This window comes from Marmota flaviventris, chromosome 11, assembly GCF_047511675.1.
Source record: "Marmota flaviventris isolate mMarFla1 chromosome 11, mMarFla1.hap1, whole genome shotgun sequence".
Lineage (NCBI taxonomy): Eukaryota > Metazoa > Chordata > Mammalia > Rodentia > Sciuridae > Marmota > Marmota flaviventris.
In genome coordinates this window covers 57,569,468-57,590,974 of record NC_092508.1, presented here as the reverse complement: position 1 = coordinate 57,590,974, position 21,507 = coordinate 57,569,468, and the positions used below count along the sequence as shown (strand labels likewise).

Below are 21,507 nucleotides of genomic sequence, written 5' to 3'. Positions count from 1 at the left end.
GAAGTGATGATAAACTTAAGGTCATGAGTAGAATGAGAGGATATGAGGGTGAGCAGGAGGAAGATCATGGAAGGTCTAGGAGAAACTTCACTCCAAAATAAATCCTTGGCTTTCAAATATTCACTAAAGTCATCCAGTGAAAACTACATGGCAGCTGTTATAGGATGAGACCCAACATGGGCAATGGAAATTACTTGAACTTTCCATGAAGCAAAACTGAGTTCAAATTAAAGTTTTATAACTTGTATATGATCTTGGAGAAAGGTAGGGAAAATAGTAATAATTAGGAAAGGAAGAGAGCGTTGTACAGATATCTATCTCCTATTTTACCCATCTCTTTCTTCCTTACTCTGGCCCTCTAGCCTTTACATCAAGACTTATTTACCCCAGATAATCAGATGATCAGACTATTTGGAGTGCAGTAATGCAGAAGTCTAGTACAAAATGTTAGGAGTAAGAAATAAAGGAACCAAGAAGACTTGCCTCAAATCAGTCTTCTAGTTCAGTGATAAAATGAATAAGTATTTGAATTGTCAGAACAGATGTTTCCACCTGTATTCACAATCTAATCCTCAAAAAAAAAAAAAAATGATTTGAAGGGGAATTTATACTTCATAACTTCCTATAAAAAGCAAAATTTCATAAACTACTGTGACAAGCTCTATTCTGCAAGAACACAACATATTCAAAATTTGGTATAAAATAATGATAAATTATATCATTCTAATTATCAGAAAAATTAACATTAAATCTTGTGGACAGGAATGACATCCCTGCTCACTCATAGGCATAGGTGGTTGGAGGAGGAGTAACATATGTTGGCCTTAAGCAGTAACATTATTTGTTCTTTTTTCCCCCATATTTTTTAATTAGTGCATTATAGTAGTACATAATGGTGGCATTCATTGTTACATATTTGTATACACACATAATATAATAATATAACTTGGCAATATCATTCCCCAGTATTTCCCTGTCCACTCCCCTCCTCCCTCCCTCTGATATCCTTCTTCTACCCTAATGATTTCCCCTCAATTTCCATGACCTCTCTCTTTCTTTTCCTTTTCCTCTTTAGTCTTCCACATATAAGAGAAAACATACGATCCTTAACTTTTTGAAATTGGTTTATTTTATTTAACGTGATGTTCTCAAGTTTCATCCATTTTCCTGAAAATGACATAATTTCATTCTTTTTTATGGCTAAATAAAACTTTATTGTGTATATATGCCACATATTCTTTTACCTATTTGTCCATTGATGAACACTTAGGCTGGTTCAATTGTTTGGCTTGTCTGTGAATTGTGCTGCTGTAAACATGGGTATGCATGTGTCACTACAGTATTCTGACTTTAATTCTTTACAATAAATACCAATTCGTGGTATAACTGAGTCATATGGTGGTTCCATACTTAGTCTTTTGAGGAACCTCCATACTGATTTCCATAGTGGTTGTACTAATTTACAATCCCACCAACAGTGTAAAAGTTCTCCTTTTCTCCACATCCTCTCCAGCATTTAGTATTGTTTGTATTCTTGATGACTGCCACTCTGATTGGAGTGAGATGAAATTTCAGTGTAGTTTTGATTTGCATTTCCCTAATTGCTAAAGAACAAATATCATATTTCTAGGCATAATTCTTTGTGTTTCTGGGCACAACTATAAACTAAAAACAGCCAAAACACTAGGCAAATTTCAGTTGATAGGGAAGGGCCAAGAGCTCCCAATAAAAGCTATTTCAACTCCAACTAAGAGAAATGACATGGCTTTAGCTTTATGAATTACAAAGAACTTTCTTTTAGTCTCTTTCCTTATTCAAGAAATAGATGGAAACTGACACAGCAAGACAAGAGAAAAAGGATAAGATAGAATGGAAGAAAGCAGCTACAACAAAAATGCATCTAAAGTTTTTAAATTCTTAATTACTGAGTACCACCATTCATAAGGAATTTTTTAAAGGGTCTCAAAGCTATTAAAATGGTAATTAGGTCCAAAGAAAACAAGAACTAATTCAATTACATGCTGGATGCTTTTAAATTTTAAAGCCCTCTATTAAGAGGATTTAAATGAAGCACAGTTATAATTGCAGGTCTGTGACCAACCTTAAAGCCAACGTGTAGGTTCCTGGTTGCCGCTGACTCTCCCGAATAAGGTAGCTCCCCTCAGCCACACTCAAGAGCTGGTCAGCTGCCTCTCTGGAGATCATGCCGTGAAACCTGAGCAACAAAGTCAATTCAGAAATGGCACACTTTCCACATTTTACCTATAAAACACTCCCCCTTCCATTTCTCTAGACAAACTACTGTCACATAATTGAAGGAAAGCGCTTGTGCTTGTGTTTCCCTGGGCCTGGCCTCTGGCCACTTCTCTTGTGTGATAAGAACTGCATCAAAGTAGCTATGGAATTTACCAACCACAAAATCAAAATTCACATCCATCTAAGAATGATCAACCACCTCTCTCAGAGGACAGTCCTTACTTATGTAGCCATTTGACCATATGGACTTCCTAAAAAAATAGACGGAAATGTATTCCATTTCCTTTCTTTTCACTGATGCAGTTGCTCTAAAATTTTGGCTTAGAGTCTATGCTGGCAATTTTCCAGGACTCTGGGTTGTCCTTAATTGGCATGATTGCCCAATAATGTGCATAATTGGCATTATTGAATACTCAGACCACAAGCAAACAACTACAGTACTTGCTTTCACTTACTGTCAAAATCTTATTTCTGATTAACAAAGAAAAAAAAGAGAATAATAAACATAAATAACACAACCTTTATATATATATAGCAAATTCATCTATAATAATCTGACGTACAAAGATTAAACAAGAAAAATGTCAGTGAGGACAATTTATTAAAAGTATAAAATCACCTTACACTTGTATGATGATTCACAATTTAAAAAGAAGTTTTACATATGTCTTTTTAGTAACTCAAAAATAATGAAGGAATTCAGGAAATGTCACTCCAAAATATGTTTTTTTTTTTAGCATATTATTTTGAGCTGAAGGCATTTAAAAAAATAGCAAATGCAGGAAAAGTCTTTCTCTGAACTCCTCTTGTCTACCTAAAGTCAGATTCTCCAAAAGTAACTCAATTGCCATCAATTCCCTCCCCAGGAATTTTATCAATCAGGTAAGACTGATTCTTATCACAGGAAAGGAAATTAAAAGTTGACATCACACCAAAAAAATCTTTGTCTCTAACTAGCATCTCTCTCAATTATTCTTCTCAGGGACTATATTTGTTTCCTAAAAACCATTTACTCTTTCCTGAGAGTAAATGGCCTACATCTTCCCTCCCCTTCTCATATTAGCTCTCAGTCTCACTGAGTATTCATTTTATTTTTCCTGTGATGCCCCTGTGCACACTATATCAAAAGTTAACAAATCTGTATACTTTTCTCCTGTTAATCTTCCTATTGTTAGGTCTATTTCATAGTCCCAGCTATAAGACCTTAGAGGGTAGAGGGAGAGATTCATTGCTCAAAAAAAAAACTTTGTAGCTTCCATTGGTATAAAATTATGAGACAATAACTACTTGAATTTGGAATAATAAATTATAAAGGCCCTGAAATGACACCTTAATACTTTAGGAACTTTACTAGGGATAAGTGGCAATCTTGGTTTTTCCTCAAGGGCATGGCTCTATTTCTCTTAACAGTCTTAAAATAGTTCATGATAGATATGTTCAAATCAAGACAATCAGAACAGCTAGGTTTACAATGGGCTTGTGAGGTTTTCATCTCCATAAATTTTTCAATTTTTCAGAACTAGCTTCATATGCTAAAACTTGGAATTTGCTGGAAGCAAAAGATGGTAATCTATCCCTTGCAGTAACATATACCATTCGATTAGCCTGCTGGTATACACTTTTGAGTTTAAATGACATCAATTAATAAAATTAGTAACATGTAACATCTATTTGTTTTTTCTAAAACCTTCAAGTACCTTAAAAAATCAAACTCAAACAAATTTTGGAATAAAAATTGACAACAAAATGTAAAGAACTTTAAAATTATTCTTATCAGTTGACTCAATATTTCTATCAAAAAACTTTATGCACCAAGACGTTTCTTATGGAATTACTTTTAATAGTAGAGATTGAGCATCCCTAACCCAGATAAGCAAAATCTGAAATCCTCTGAAATTGGGTACACTTTTGATCCAAAGCATTTCTGATGAGGGATGCTCAGTCTGCACAGTTTAAAAACAGTCTAACTGCCCTAAGCAGAATATGACTATATAAATTATGATATCACTGTAAAGAATACCAGTAGTTCTCAACTTTGGAATCATCTTCCTCCCAATTCACAGGTATGTGTCTGTGATCCATTCATAAGAGTCTAGAAAATGTATTTAGAATTTTAAATAATTTTAAAATATCTGGTAAATATATGACTATTTGATGTAATCAAGTAATGAAAAAATTATTTTATTGGGAGAATAATGAAAATGTGATTTTATTTTTTTTTTCTCCAAAGTGCTAAATTTCTGTTTCTCAACACTTGGAAAAATTAAAGATTTCAGAAATTATCAGAGTAGCATTCTGCGCCATTTTTGGTACAGTCTGCTGTCCAATTGTAGAATCACAAAGCCAATTTTAAAAACTGTTGCAATGCTCATCATCAATATTAAATGGAAAAAAATTAGACTACAATTTATATGTATAATATCTCAATTTTGCAAAACACCACTAGCAAAACAGACCTTTAGAAGGTAATACTTCAGATGGGCATGGCAGTACACACCTATAATTCCAGTGACTTGGGAGTCTGAGGGAAGAGAGTTGCAAGTTTGAGGCCTGCCTCAGCAACTTTGGGGGACCCTATCTCAAAATAAAAAATAAAAATGGATGGGGATGTGGCTCAGTGGTAAAGTGCTCCTGGATTCAATCTGGAGGAGGTGGGGGGAGAAGGAGGGGGAGGAAGGAAGAGGAGGAAGGGGAAGAAGGGGGGGGAGAAGGGAGAGGAGGACAGGGGAGGAGAAAGAGCAGAGGGAGGAGGAGGGAGGGGGGAGGAGAAAATAGGTAATACTTCCTCTGTTTTTTTTTTTTTTTTGTACTGAGGATTGACTTTAGGGGCAGTCTACCACTGAGCTATATTCACAGCCCTTTTTAATTTTTGAGACAGGGGTTCACTAAGCTGTAGAGGAGGCTGTCCTCAAATTTGTGATCCTCCTGCCTTAGCTTCCCAAGTAGCTGAGATTATAGGCATGTGCTACCACATCCTACCCAACACTTTAAATTCTTAACAACCATGGTTTCTGAGTAGCTATGATTTTCTTTTCTTTTTCTTTTCCCCCGATAATAAAGAGAATGTACACTGCTTATAGAAAATTTTGGGGAAGAAAGGTAGAAATATAGAATAAATCACTACATGCCTCCATATGTGTGTGTGTATATTATCTAATACATGCAAAATACACATACAAATATATACATTCCTCATATATATCTAGAATTATTTACTCACATTGCTTACATCTTTAACATTACTGCATGTACATTTTTCCATGCTATTTTCTTCTTTATAATTGCCTTTTTAAAAATATTTTTGCCATTTAGGATAATTACACTTGTAATTAAAAAAAAAATCTAATTCCACCAAGATTGAATACTTCCTTTATTTATTTATTTATTTATTTATTTTTACTAAATGCACCATTGTCTTGTCTCTTACATATGCCAATCGAGAAAATGTATTCTGGTAATTCATACTTACTCTCTTCCATAATACTTTGGTCTGTTTTCTACCTATTGAGGAAGAAAAAAGAAAGTATATTTGTGAAAATGCAAATGTGCAGTACATTAATTAAACATTCTGTATATGAGGTAAACTAAAGCATATATTACAGAAAAACATTTATATAAGATTCAAGGTCAGAATATGGAGTCCTAGTTCACAGGAGGGTTAATAGGTTGCTTCACTTCTCTAAACCTGTTTCTTCTCTATTAAATGCTGTGTATGTGAAGAGTTGAACTGAACTATCTTTCATTTCTAAAAGTGTAATGAATTGGAAAAGATATTTACATCACTTTATTCACAGAATAAAAGAAAACATCCAGAAACTTAATGCCACAATCATGTCGTAACAGATTGTGGCTTTCTCTCCATCCTCTCCTTCCTGTTACTCCGTATTCTCCATGCTGTTAACATCTCAATACAATCCTGCCCTTCTGTTTTCCCAACAGCTCTTCCCTCATCACTTTCTCTTCCCCTAGCTCTCATGGCATGTGTGCTGGCTAGAGCTGAGGAAAGCCTCAGAATAGATCCTGAGGAATTCTTCCTGGGTAGACAGGAAGATAGAAGGCATTTGCCCCATGCATTCAACAAATATTTGCTGAACAGTGAATATGTGATAAGCATTGCTGTACCTTCAGGGGACGCATGATTGAATAAAACTAAAAATGTCATAATTGTTTTGGAACTAATGCTATAAAGACAAGCAACAATAAAGCAGCTTTAAAAAGAAAACAATAAGGAAACAGAAAGTATAGTAATGGTAAGTGCTATCATGAAAAAGGATTTCCTCTGAGAGGTACCTGGTAACACTATGGACTACATTTATTGAGCTCCTGCTATTTGCCATGTTTTAGTTATATTTAGAGATCATTTAATCCCCACATCAGAAAGTGATGACTCTGTTCATCTTCAAAAGATAGTATTAGTCTCACTTTAACTGTTTTTCATGAAAAAGTTCATCTTTTATTTTTAATTGACAAAAATGTATATATTATAAAACCTATACATAGTATATACTTGTATAATATATGTATATATGTAAAGGCATTATATAGCATGTTTTGATATATGTATACACTGTGAAATGGCGAACACAAACTAATTAAGATATGCATTATCTCACGTATACTTTTTGTGTGTGTGACTGGAACACGTAAAATCTACTCTTAGTAAATATCAAGTATACAATATGTTGTTACGTATTGTTATCTATAGTTATCATGTTGTACAATAGAGCTCTTGAATCTCTTTTTCCTAAATGAAATTTTATATCTTTTACCAATATTTCCCCAATCACCATTCCACCCCCAGCCACTGGTAACTACGACTCAGATCTCTGCTTCTGAGTTCAATGTTTTTAGATTCCACATAGAAGTTGTCTCCTAAGAAGGGTCTGAGAAGCTCCCAGAGAGAAGGGAACTCCACTTAGGACCAGCAGGGTTCTTGACATGTGTGACAGAAAAGAATCTCAACACATGCCAGTCAGAGGTACAGACAGAGGTTGATTTAGGAAAGGAGATACATATTAAAAGGAGAGTGGGGGCAACCTCAAGAGAGAGAGGCCTTTGGGGATAAAGCAAGGAGTGTGCATTCAAGGGAGAATGCGTACCATCTCCAAAGTGAAAGATGCGCTTTGGGAGTTCCCAGCTCTTCTTTTACAAGAAACTTGATGAGGGGTGGATATTGAGAAGTATATAGGAAGGGACATAGTCAGTGATCTCAGGATGGTTTATGGTTATCTGTCAGTCTCTGGATTCTTAAGCTGATGTGATCTTCATTTGTGATCAACAAATAGCACTGGATAGTCCCCTAAATTATAGTTTCCTCAAGATATCATTTTTTTTTCTTTTGTTTAATCTATTTGTTGGTGGGTTAAATAATGTACACTGGTAGATTTACAGATTTCCCAAGAATTTAGGGAATACGAGGCCTACGGTTGAGACTGACTTAGGGAGTGATGTGTCTGGAGAAGTGTGTGGAACTTCTGAATTAAAATCTTTTTTTCTTTGCCCTTCATTTATATTATACTTTCTACCTATCATATCTTCTCTCCTTACATACAGTGACATTATATAATATTTGTCTTTTTATACCTGGCTTATTTCCTTTAATATAACATCCTCCGGTTTATCCATATTGTCAAAGATGATGGGATTTCCTTCTGTTTTAAAGGCTGTACTCAATTTGAAATATACACTATTCCATTGTATATTAGAATGAACTATATGAAATTTCATTGTATATTTTCTTTATTGATTCGTTCATTGACAGACTCTTGGGTTGATTCTACATCTTGGCCATGTAAATAATGCTACATAGGAGTGCACATCTCTCTTCCACATTTTGGTTTTATTTCCTTTGGACAAATTCACAGTAGTGGTATTCCTGGATCATATGGTAGTGGAAAAAAATGAGTATCAGAGAGGTTAGATAACTTGTTCAAGGTTACCTGTTCAAGTGGTAGAGCTCAAGATAAAACTAGAACTTTTAGGGCAAAAAAGGCCCAATTCCTTTTGTATGTGAAACTGACTCATCTGAATGAGGCTGAAAATGGACAACTTCAAAGCCTATTTTTTCAGTGATCATCTTGCTAGGTTCTACATGGAATATGGCTGCCAAGTCTAGGTTATCTACCTACTGGTCAGCCAGACCTACTACTGTTTTTAGCAACTTTGAGGTATTTACTCATAGTATAGGAAGAAATTTGTGAATGAAAAGCTGTCTATCATCTACAGCACACTCTATTGGCATATCTGACTCTGGCCTAGTACACTGTCTTTGAGTTTTTTTGAAACTCTTAATTACAGGTAACTAAAACATGGATCTGTTTTTTCCTGCATGGTAACATTTTAATTAGAAAAACCAATTTCTTTGTGCAATTGATCTCAGTATCCCTTGAGTCTATATAAATCTGTGCTTTGACTTCTTCTTGGTTCTCTCTCATGAGAGTGAAATAAACATTTCACATGTTCATTTTCACTTCTGTAGGAAAGTCAATATTTTACCTTTTATTAAAAATTATTCTTAGTCCATACTTTTCAGGAATCTTCTGTTTTCTGCTGAGATTATAGTCAGGTTATTTATTATCCTACTATCCCACCTGATTTGATCTTGTTCCATAATTTTTTCCCTCATAAAACTCACTGGACTAAAAATATGCCATTTGGCCCCTACAGTAACCTATAATGGCTTTTCTATTTTTAGGTCCAGGACTAAAAAGTGGGGTGATGGATCTGCTTGAAAACAAACCTTTGCTTCTGAGATGAAAATCCAATATTCAGGTCTTAACTTGAAGAATTAATTTATATGATTAAAAATGCTGCTCAGAAAAACACTTTAATATTATATATTCAAACTGAAAATGCGCAAATACTGTTTTTACTCTAGAAGAACACTTGCACATGTACCCATGAAAATATGTATAAGAATGTTCATATAAGCACTATTCCTAGTTATTTTTAAAATGGAAATAAAGGGCTGGGGCTGTAGCTCAGTGGCAGAGCATTTGCCTAGCATGCTTGAGGCACTGGGTTTGATCCTCAGTACCACATAAAAATAAACAAATAGAATAAAGGCATTCTGTTCATCTACAACTATAAAAATTTTTTTAAAAAATAAAATGGAAATAAATATGCACCAATAGAGAAATAGCTTCTTTTGTAGTATAAATAATATGCAGTTTGATAGAATGATGTAGATCTATATAGGGACTAACATGGATGAATTACAAACTACTGAATACAAAAATAAGTTACAGGGCTGGGGCTATAGCTGAGTAGTAGAGCACTTGCCTCGCATACGTGAGGCACTGGGATCAAAATTCAGTAACACTTAAAAAAAAAAAAGAATAAATAAAGATATTGTGTCCATATACAACTGAAAAAATATTTTTAAAAGTTACATAATAATGAGGATAACATGTCATCATTTAGGAAAAAGCAGATATGTACAATAATATATATTTATAGCATCAAGAGCAATCTGGAAGCATACACACCAAATTTAAAGAGTTACCTCCTGTAAAGTAGGGGACAAAGGACCTTGGGGGGACAACTGGAAAGGTATAAAAGAAACTTTAATATTATCTGTAATAGTGTGATTTATATATTAACTATATATATTGCCTTTTGAAATAGAAATCAAGAATAACTTTTGTGTAACCTAATATTGGAGCCTCAGACACATTAGAATGGGGTCCCCAACATTTAAGAGGAGATTATGGTCTTTCTATCAAACCATGAGACCTTTGCAGCTGGTTGAAGGAAAAGTTCTATTGCATTTCCCAATCCAAGACAAATATGGATTATTTATTCAGCAGACCTATGTCATGAATGTAAAAGGAGTTTTTTTGGATACTTGATGAAAATTCTACCAATACCCCTGATTTGCCACATTCAAATGATATGGCAGTCTATTACATTTCCCAATTCAAGACAAATATGGATTATTTATTAAACAGTCCTGTAATAAATCTCTATTATGCTTCCATTAATTGTCTAATTAATCAACTTCATAACACAATTGTTTTTGGCATTATATTCTAAATAATTTTTTATTAACCCAAAATAATTATAAATTTTTTAAAATTATGTAAACATTGAGGATTAAAATAGTACTGTTATTAAAAACAGTGTGTTCAAAAATAAAATTCCCACAGCAATGACCTTTCCTGTTTTTTTTGTAATATTGGAAATGCAAAACAAGAAATTTAAACTAATTCATCTCATCTAGATAGTGAAGATCAGAATATGTCATCCCAAAATATGCCACATTGGCATAGGGATTTTGAGTTAAAGGTGATTAAGAAACATCAAACATAAAAGAAGCTCTCTGTCCTCCCTCCTCTCCCTAAAAGTAGGGTATACATTTCACTTTTTGTGAAGGAAATTTACACCTGTAAAGCAAATTTCCATATGTCAATATGTGCTCCTCTCAGGTACCCTAAGAGACTAACTTTAGAGACAACTGTGTCACCTGAGAAGACCTGAGTCTGCATAAAAACACTTTTACCAAATAAATAATATATTTAGTTTACATTTTCTTCCTATAATATATTCCCCTCCCCAGACCTAACACCCTTTTCCTTGTCTAGTCTCTTTTCCTTTTGTTAAAATAGTATTTTAACAAAAAGGTTATTATCTCTTTTTTAGGGTTTTTACTTCTTTTCTGTGAATCCTCCATTCCATGTACATATGAAATAAACCTTTTCTTCTGTTAATCTGCCATTTGTCAGTTTAATTAGCAGTTCCCAGCTCCAAAATCTAAGAAGGTAAAAAAGTTTTTCTCACCCTACAACAGCATCTAGAAGTTTTAGTGGTGTCTAAGATATTGTAATGAGGGCTCCTTTGATTTGAAGAAGGCCCCGTCAGTCATTGCTTTAACTCACTCATTTTGTTTCTCTGATCTGTTCTCTTGGAGTTATTTCTCCTTTTCCAGCTTATCCCAAATTCTAGGAACAGTGAACACTACAGACAAACACCCCATGGTAGAAACTGAAAGTGCCCCCAAGTGGTACTGACCTCCCTGTGGCCAGCAGGTCTCTTCATGACTGGATCTGAAATAATGATCAACCAGACCCTCATTTACCCAAGATTGTTTAACTACACAAACTTCTTGGCCTGTGCCTTTGTTCTTCTGCTATATAATCCTGGAGTTATTGTTAGTACCCCTAAGACAGGGGCTGGTTCATCTTCCCAGGATTGGCCATACTGAAAAAAATTTCTTTCCTGTTTCACCACCACATATCTTTTTGCTATCTGGATTCTTTCTGGGGAAACTGACCAGACCTGGTCTGTTGGGATCTCTGGAGACAAAACTTCTGGGCTAGGACTCCAGTAACAATACTAGTTAAATAATGGTTTGGAATGATCTTTTCAAACTCACAAAATTACTCAGATAATCAAATTAAAGGGCTAGTCAGAATGTAAAAATGATGAATGATTTACTTGTAAATGTATTATTTGTAAAGTATTTTTACAAATAATTATTTGTAAATTATATTACTTGTAAATTATTTTACTTGTAAATGTATCAAATTAGGAATTGAAATATTGCATGCAATATTAAAAACATTTTATATTTATACAAATATTTATATGCTTATTTCCAAGTTTTATAATTTCATAATAACAGTCAAGGAACTAAAACTCCAGAATAACACTAGCTGAAGTCAGTGTGGCCTCATGGGTAGGTTGACTTGAAAAAAGTTAAATATAATGCCTGGTTTTTTATATGGGCCACAGCAAGTAAGTAAACCCAGATTTGGAGGGCTGCGGTAATAGCATATTTGGGGAGGAAGGTACAGATCAGTTCTGTTTTGAACATGCTATTTACATTTGAGATGTTTATTAGATGTCTTTGAAAGGATTGTAGAGTGGACAATTGTATATATAGTCTGGCATTTAGGAGAAAAGACTGGACTAGAAATATAAATTGTATTAATACCCCAAACTGGCAGGATCATCAGGTAGTAAATATAGGTAGAGAAGAAACAAGCATCACAAGCCCTGCAGTACCCAAGAATCAAGCCATCAGGGAGAGAAGATCCAGAAAATGAGACTGTACCATGTCCTAAAACTAAAGAGAGAAGAGTACATTGTGGAGAAGAGCTTTTTCACCTGTGTCAAATGCTGCTGACATGATAAACAATAGAATGTTAGATTTGCATGTGGCAGGCAGAGGTAACCATGCCAAAGTAGTTCTGCTAGAGTTGTGGTGGTTTAAAGTCTGATGGGAGTAGGGGAAGAAAAACATGAGAAAAGCAGGATTAGACATAAGAAGTACAGATAATATTTTCAAATGTTTTCTACTAAGGAAAGCAAAGAAGTTGAGCAGGGCAGAGGGAGGAAAAAAGGATCAAGAGAATTTTTTTAAAAATATGGAAATAATTGATGTTTATAGGATGATCAGAATAATCTTGTAGAAAGGGAAAAACAATTAATGGAGGAGAGGGGAGAACTGCTAGCATTACATACTAACGTAGATGAGAGGAACTAGAATCTGGCATAGTGGAAAGAGCTACTGTCCTCTTTCCGTACATATCAAAAAACATAGCAAAGAAGCAATCCTGACTTTGGGGATGATACCTGAAGATCTCAAAAATGTCTATCTACCAAATTAACAAGTGAATTACAACTCTAATGGTGAGCACGAGGAATGTAGCCTTTGAATCACATTTTTAAAAGCCCCCTGCTCCTGCTATGGGCAGAGTCACAGACTTTGGGACAGGAGTCACTGTGTTTCTCCTTTGCTAGCAAAGCAATACAATTTTTTCCTCTGCCTCAAAATTATGTCCTCTATATTGGGTTGGCATCAGGGGCAAAGACCGAGCTTTCAGCAACAAGATCACCTATGAAATTTATACCAGGGTCTCTATAAATAGACACACAAACACACACAGATACACACTTATTTTAATTCAACCAGGTGCTTGGCATAAAATAATAAAACAAAATCACTTTTTATATAATAAAAATGATAAATATATATTTAATATTTATATCATATATTGCATTTCACTGAATATATTTAATGAGAGAGCTGTATATGCAAAAACATGTTACATTACTTTATGGGTGAAAAGAGATTACCAAGAGTCATTCTAACTAAACACATTCATGTTTTTAAACTAATTTCAGAATTAACTCTCCTGTAAGATACAACTGCATTGTGTAAAAGCATTATAAAGAATCCTTTTCAAGCTTTTAAGTATTTGCTTAGTTTCTAAAGCATGTCTAAAATACTAAGTTGTGGATATGGACATCTTATTCCTAAAAAAATAATTATTTTTGTTTTGATTTCAAAATTTGTCTTAACAACAGCTTATAAGAAAAAAAGCTAGACTTTTTTGGATGGAGCTCAATGGCACAGCACTTGGCTTACATGTGCAAGCTCCAGGTTGGATACCCAGGATCACCCAAAAGAAGAGAGATAAGGAAAAAAAAAATTTTTTTAGCATTAACAAAAGCAATTGATAATATTTTTCTGGATCAAAAAAAAAAGTACAACTTGATTTTTTGTGAAATTGTTTTAGATATTTTGCATTTTAAAGTTCTGCCCCTAATAATTTGTGATTCAATAGTTGATAATTCTGGTTTTAAAATATAGTGCTAGGCATCTTGGTTGCAAGTATATGCCGAAATTCAGCTGAGAAAAAGTAGAACATGGATTTTGTCACCAGAACTAAATCTAGATCACAAGAAAAGAATCATACAACATGGCTCCAAATACAAGTTCCCTTAAGGTTTGATACAAATCCCCAGTCCCTGAATTTACAATCTGTGATATACTGCCATGGTTGAAAAGAGGTGAAATGTACACAAACACATGGGATGGGGTCAGTTCTCCTTTTCTTAGGACTATCAGGGAAATTTCTCAAAGACAAATCATGGAATCCATTTTTTAAATTATAATTTGAACTAACAGATAATTAATACATATCACTTAAAAAGAACTATTAATCTATTAATTGTATTAACTTTTCTCTTTTTCTCACCACATTTAGTCTAGAAAAACACATAGTGATCCAAATCCTCTGTTAAGTACTTGAGGCTGAACATTAACTAGAAATTCAGTACATTTTTATCCTTAGTGTTTATCATTCCCAATAACCTTCACATCTTCCAAATCGAATAATTATTTAATCAAGCCTAAGACTGAAACTTTCTCCCTGAAAAAGTAACTTTAGAGTACATCTACTCCACTCTGATTAATCCTTTAACTTTATTTCAAATGGATATCCTTGTTAATTGTTACATAGAAATTTAACTTAATAGAATGAGCCAGGCCATCAGAACTAGTGGTTTATATTTTTCAGTGTCTCTATAAACCTAATCATTATAATAATATTGGATATGAATATAATTTCTTTAAAAGAAGACCATTTATCCCTATTTAGTTATTGCTGTTTAATTATCACTGGGGAAAACAGAAATGTAAGGTCAAATATCTATCACCTCTAATTTTCAAAATAAAGATACATATTTTACACATTCACACTTAATCCTCATTAATGGTACTTAAAACTTAGAGATTGCAACATTCAAATATGTAAGTGAAACCAGAATTAGACAGGCAGAGAGGCAAGGGTCAGATCCAGAGAATGGAGGAATTGAAATGCTAATTCCTAGAGCCCTTCCTCCATCCTTATCAAGATAACCTGCCCCTGCTCCAACATGTTGCTAAGGTAACCTGTCTCAGGGACTGTCCCTTCCTATAGAGAGCTGTTAATTACACCCCGCCCCTTCCTGCCCTAATCACTCCAACTTGGCCCCTCCAGTCCATCTGCTTCTCACCTTTTGGTCATTCCACTGAGCATCTCCTAGCCCTAGTCAGGTAAGCAGGAAGGAGAGAGATAAAGGAAAGAGAGCAGAACAAAGGAAGCCTAGGACACATAAAAAGGCAAAACACCCTTGCTTCTTGGGATACCAGGATACCAGCTATGGCCCCCTTCTCCCTTTTTAAAATAAACTCTGCTTTATATGCTTGCCTTGGCCTGCTTCTCTAATGTTATACTTCAACATGCAAGAGAGCAGAACTGCTCACCGGTATCATAAGGCTGGTTACAATGTGAAAAGAGAGTTGGTCCACATTAAGTCCTTTTGCACAAACAGCAGCATTCTTTGCCCTCCAATTTACCATGAAAATTTGTTTGTAGTAGCTTGGTAAACCAAGGCAGGAGGATCACAAGTTCAAGCCAGCCTCAACAACTTGAGGCCCTGAGCAACTAATGACATCCTGTCTCAAAATAAAAAATGGGCTGTGGATGTGGCTTAGTGCTTAAACACCTTTGGGTTCAATCCCTAGTACAAAAAAAAAAAAAAAAAATTTAAGTAAAAAATTGATTGCTAATTTTTTTTGTTAAAACATATTCAACCAGAGTGAAAATGACTACTATATTTTTCAATTTAAGAAATAAAATGCCAATTGTACAATTTGCTTTTCTGATTTCCCAGTGCTTATTATGCATAACTTTAACCAGCAATATAGAATGTGAATGGTCTCATTCCTCAGATGATGGCAGTATTCAGCCAATCACATCACAAAGCTAAAAATCAAGAGAAATTATTTTCAGAGATTCTAAGAACCATCTACTCCTCCAGTATTCCTCACTGTGTCTGCATCAAGGTGGCCCACCAGAAGGCTATCCACTTAGTTCATACCATCTTAGCCCTTTAGAAATGAACTTCACTGAACTGTTGTTCCTTAATGCTATGCCAACTGAACTTTTATTAAAGGAATTTAGTTCAGGAAAAAACAGGATCATATCAGCTTTACTGATCCTTAAGAGTTATATAGTTTATTACTGCGAAAAAATTTTCCACAATTACGTCTGTCCTTAATCAGCATTGCAATAAACTCCTCAACTTTTCTATTTTTATTTTATTATATTTTTCTTTTGTGTGGTCTTAAATTCTTTTGAGAAAGGCATAGTACACCTATTTCTCAATATAATGGTGCTATGAATAAATACTTCAGGTTAATACTGTCAATATCTCATTTTCAGTGTTAAAAAGTTATGTCTCAACAGAACATGAAACAAAATAGAAATTTTTACAATAGTACTTTCAAGTTCTTATTAATATAAAATTAATCATTCTTAATGGTGGCACAGTATCTTTGAAATACAATCAAGCACTACATGCTCACTGCATACTTACATATCCAGACTGTACATTCTCTATATAAATTGCAACTAGACATTCAAAAGACAATCTTATGAAAGTTCTGCCAAATTTTGTAAATTGGTTCTCTTTATAACTGTACACTTTCAAAGCTATAGTATTGTTTAAACAAGATGTTACAATGACATTTTAACATTTTTATCCATGAAGAAGCAATTCTTTTAAATAATGTACCATTTAAGTAAGTTAGTTGCTATGATTACATTTTATCTAATATATAGCCAAAATTCAAATTTCTTGAATTGTGCCCAAAATTTATAGATTTTACAAACATATATATGTACACACACAGACAGACAGACACACACACGTATATATGTGTGTGTGTATATGTATGTATATACACAGAAAAAAAAAACCCTTCAGGATAGGATCTAGGTACATAATCTAAATTTGATTACCACTTCTCTTTTGTCTCCTTTGATTTTCTATGGTCTCACCATTGTTTCGCCTTTTATGACAATGACATTATTTATAATCCTAGATAGATGTCTTAGAGAATGTATTTTTCTGGATTTGTCAGATTCATAATTCATGATTAGATTTTAGTTAAGCATTTTTTATAGAATACTACATAGGTAACACAGTGTGTATAACTTCAGGAGGCATGTGTCAGTTTGTTCCACTAAAGGTAAGGCTAAATTAGTTAAGGGCATGATTGCCAGATCTCTCCATTATAAAGATGTGTTTTTCTCTTTGCAATTAATAAATAATTGGTGGTTTAATATATTGAGACCATGTGAATATCCTACCATATTCATTTAGAGGCTTTCGCTCAATAGTTTTAACATCTAATGACAAATCTTATTAGAGTCAAATAAAAGTATAAAATAGTGATTTTATAATTTTATTGTTATTTCTACATTTTAACTGCCATTCCCCTGTAAAGAACAACCTCACATTTCCCCCCTTGTTTTACCTCTCTGAATTGGGATGGGTTATTATTTTTTTTTAAATTTGGATTATTAGTTTAAAATTTTAAATGATATCATTTAATATCATTATGAACTTATGAATTATTTCATTCACTGTATTAAAATCAATTACTATCATAGTATCATATTCTCTCTCTTTTTTTTATATACTGGGGATTGAACCCAGGAGCACCTACCACTAAACTACATTTCAGCCCCTTTTTGAGACAGGTTCACTAAATCGATCCAGCTGGCCTTGAACTTCTGATCCTCCTACCTGAATGGCTGGGATTACAGACATGCACCGTCATGCCCAGCTCATTATTCTTTTCGATGTTCAAATTGTCCCAAATTTTCTTGAGGGAATCCTTGAGCAGTACTCCTCACCAGTACTACCCACCCCTTCCTTATAATGGCTATTTCACTGGTCTCTGATTAATTCTTCCTGTGTTTCTCTTTTGTAAAATTAAGTTTCTTTTTCTTATTTTCCATTTTTCCTTACTAAAAAGGACCATACATACTATATACATGTACATTTTCTATCTATATTTCTTATTCTTTCTACCATTAAGTTCTATTCAATTCAATCAGACTCCTTTGCACATTTAGTTTCTTCCCCAATATTCTGCTATTACTAACAACCCTACAATGAAAAACTTGTAGCGTATGTTCTTCCACATGTGAACAGGTAATTCACCAGGGTAAATCCCTAGAAACTAGAAGTAGGTCAAAGGAAAAATTTAGGTATAGTTTTATTAAGTATTACAAAGTTCTCATCAAGCCATAACATTTCATACTCCCATTAGCAATGTGTAAGAGTATCTATTTTCTCAGAGTCTTGTCAAATAAGTAAGTTGTAAGCTTTTGAATTTTTATCAGGCTGTAAAGTGAAAATAGCCTTTCTGTGTGTTTTCATTTGCATTTTTCTTATTATCAACTTAGTTGTCTTTTCATATATTGTCATATGTAGTATCTTCTGATGAATTACCCATGCCTTATTCATTTTTTACATCAAGATTTGTTAAATCTTTTTCTCAATGGAAAAAAAAAAAACATTCCAATAATCTTACAGTAACACCTTCAAACTTTATTTTTGTTTTGTTGTTTTTGTTGTGGTGCTGGGGATTAGAACCCAAGGCTTTCTGCATGCAAGGCAGACACTCTACTAACTGAGCTGTATCCCCAGCCATCAAACTTTGTTTATAAAAATAAAAGAGTAAAACATGAAATTACTGAATTAAAATGAATTAACTGAAAAGAATACTAGCATCATTTAAAACTACACTATCATATTCTATGACGTTCACAACAATCTCTGAATGAGTGGCAATTATGTCAAGTAAAATGTTAAGAAAAATACATTCGAGTAACAATTTTTATGATGACAACCAGCATACATGACCAGCATACATGGTCAATCTCACAAAGAACCAAGCCTCTGAGGAAGGTCACAGTTTGGAAAATAAATAACAGAGAAGAATTTTGTTGTAATGGTTTCAATATACCCACCTCACAAGTACAGGTAATCCTTCGAGGATGAGGAGCTTCCTGTTGCAGCTGATATACTGTGAGAAGGCAGAAATCAAAAATTAGTTTCCTTTTTGTAGAACTTAGGAACACATTAGAAATAACATACTGGCTGATTTCTATGTTCGTAAGAAAACTGGTACAGTATTATTTGCTATTAAATTAAATCATGCTGTGAACAAAACAAAGAAAGCAAATAAAAATAAATTTAGTGAAAGTCTAAGAGCAAGCACAAACAAAAATCATAATCCACCACAAATGTCTTTTTACCTTATAACAAATCAGTGCTAGACACTTAGCTCTTCTCTATAATCTGGTCATTTATTTTCCCTAACTTATTGTGGCTGTATTAAAGCATACATCTGATATAAATCAGCAATGTTGTTAAACTTGAAACTAAAATTAGGGCTAGTAGGCTCGAAATAACACACACATTTATATTTCAAGTATCTATCTTCAAATATAATCTTCCTTAAAAGCAAAATTTCTGAGACAAAAGAATTACCACTTATTCACTTCATACCACTACGTATTCACTCACGCATGCCACAGGGTTAAATGCAGTAAAATAAATAATTCACCTACTAAAATAATTTGCCAATAGAGCTGATGATTTTAAGTGTATCTGAAAATGGATCAGTGAAAATTATACGATACCAATGACCTACTTTCAGCCTTGCTTACTTCAGGCTTTTTGATTTAAATTGAAAAAAAGAATGAATAGGATGTGTGGCTGTTGAAAAAAGTAAGTTTAAACTTGTTCATATTTAACTTTTTTCTGTTTCTAAATATATAATCACATATAAAAGAATTTAAATTAATGCTATAGTTACTTAGATGTTTTGTCAACATAACATTAAACTATCCAGATATCCAGTATTGTCAGATAATGCATGACTCATTTTAACTGGATGTCATTATATTGATTCCATCTCTGACCATTTTCATTCATTTATGCCATGGGAACATACACATAAACATGGGAACATAAACATACACAGTTAGGCTTTTTGTGTACATATATAATTAGACTGTATGTACGTATATATGTATATACACATATATAGCATATACTGAGAACATACATAGACACACCACTGCTCTATATTGTGACTTAAAATAGGCCCTGGCACAGAGAAAGTTCTCAATAAAGAGTAGCTGTCACTAAATATAGGTGATTAATGATAATAAATATAATTATTTATAATAATATTTTATTACCAGAATGCATTAAGTTCATCACTAAGTTATTACATCAGGGTAATGCTACAATTTAAGAGGAACCAAGAAGATATACTTTTCATGCTTGAAAATTTAAAAAACAAAACAAAAAAAAAAAAACAGGGCTGAGGATGTAACTCAGTTTTAGAGTGGTTGCCTATCAAATGTGAGGCCCTAGTGCAGTCTCCAGTAATACAAAAATAAATAAATAACAAAAGTACTTCCTTGGTCATGCCTGAAATTCTACTAATAGAAAAGTATTCTTTGCCTTTTTCCCATGGCTGCAAAAATCCCTGAGTGGTACATATTAAAATAATTTTAGATATATTTCATTAGCTCATATTTCATTAGAGTGTTTTTTTTTTTTTATCAAAAATATAACTCTGACGAGGCACAGTGGTTCATGCCTATAATCCCAGCAGCTCTGGAGGCTGAAGCAGGGGGAATCACAAGTTCGAAGCCAGCCTCAGCAACTTAGTGAGGCGCTAAGCAACTCAATGAGACCCTGTCTCTCTAAATCATATACAAAAAAAGAGCTAGGGATGTGGCTCAGGGGTTAAGTGCCCCTGAGTTCAATCCTTGGTACTAAAAAAAAAAAACACACACACACACAACTGTGAAACTGGGCATGGTGGCACATGCCTGTTATCCAGTTACTCTGGAGGCTAAAGTAGAAAGAGCTCAAGTTCAAGGTCGGATTCAGCAACTTAATAAGACCCTTTCTGAAAATGAAAATAAAAAGGGGTGGGTGTAGCTCAACCGTAGAGTGACCCTGGGTTCAATCCCTAGAACAGATCAAAACAAAACAAAATCCTCCTGTGAATATAGTTTTATTAGAGATTAAAGAGATGATGTGAGAAAAGTAATTCTGAGACAAAGAAGGGGGAGAAAGCACTGAAATTAAAAAAAAAAAAAAAGGTGTGTGTGTGGATATGGAGGAGTTCTGAGTATATTAAACCCAGGGGCATTTTACCATTGAGCTACAACATTAGTTCTTTTTTGAGACTGAGGCTCACTAAGTTGTTGAGGCTGGCCTCGAACTTATGATTCTCGACTCAGCCTACTGGGTCACTGGTATTTGGCTCTGAGAGTCCAAGGATGTAAATCAACATTCTCCTTAAGTGAAGGCAAAACATGATTTGTAAAAAAGAAGGATTACTTAAGTCCATTCCTCCATATTAGTTACTATAACTAGAAGATGAAAACCAGGATCATGTTTTGGCTCTTAGTAATAGTTCTCAAAAGATTAGATTCCTTTGTCAATAAAATGCTCTGGAAAGTACGGTAACCTATAAAAACTCAACTTATAATAACTGAGCGATAGTCGAGAAGAACATCAAAAGTTACTAGAGCAAGGGAAATGTTGACTGTGATTCAAAGCACAAATATTGTAGTACCTGGTTATCATCAGGAAGCA

General features: G+C 33.9%; 1 protein-coding gene across 2 annotated transcripts in view; it reads right to left on the bottom strand.

The window, feature by feature from the left end:
- Positions 1-21,507, bottom strand: part of Chn1 (chimerin 1) — a 174,372-nt gene that overhangs the window by 109,548 nt on the left and 43,317 nt on the right. Inside the window, exons 4-6 of one of the 2 annotated variants that reach the window (XM_071619377.1) lie at positions 18,852-18,907; positions 5,726-5,757; positions 2,102-2,215 (exon numbers count right to left, since the gene is read on the bottom strand). In XM_071619377.1, coding sequence (XP_071475478.1) covers positions 2,102-2,215; positions 5,726-5,757; positions 18,852-18,907 — 202 coding nt within the window. Of the gene's footprint in view, positions 1-2,101; positions 2,216-5,725; positions 5,758-18,851; positions 18,908-21,507 lie in introns of those variants that run through there. The other variant, XM_071619378.1, reaches the window with a different exon arrangement.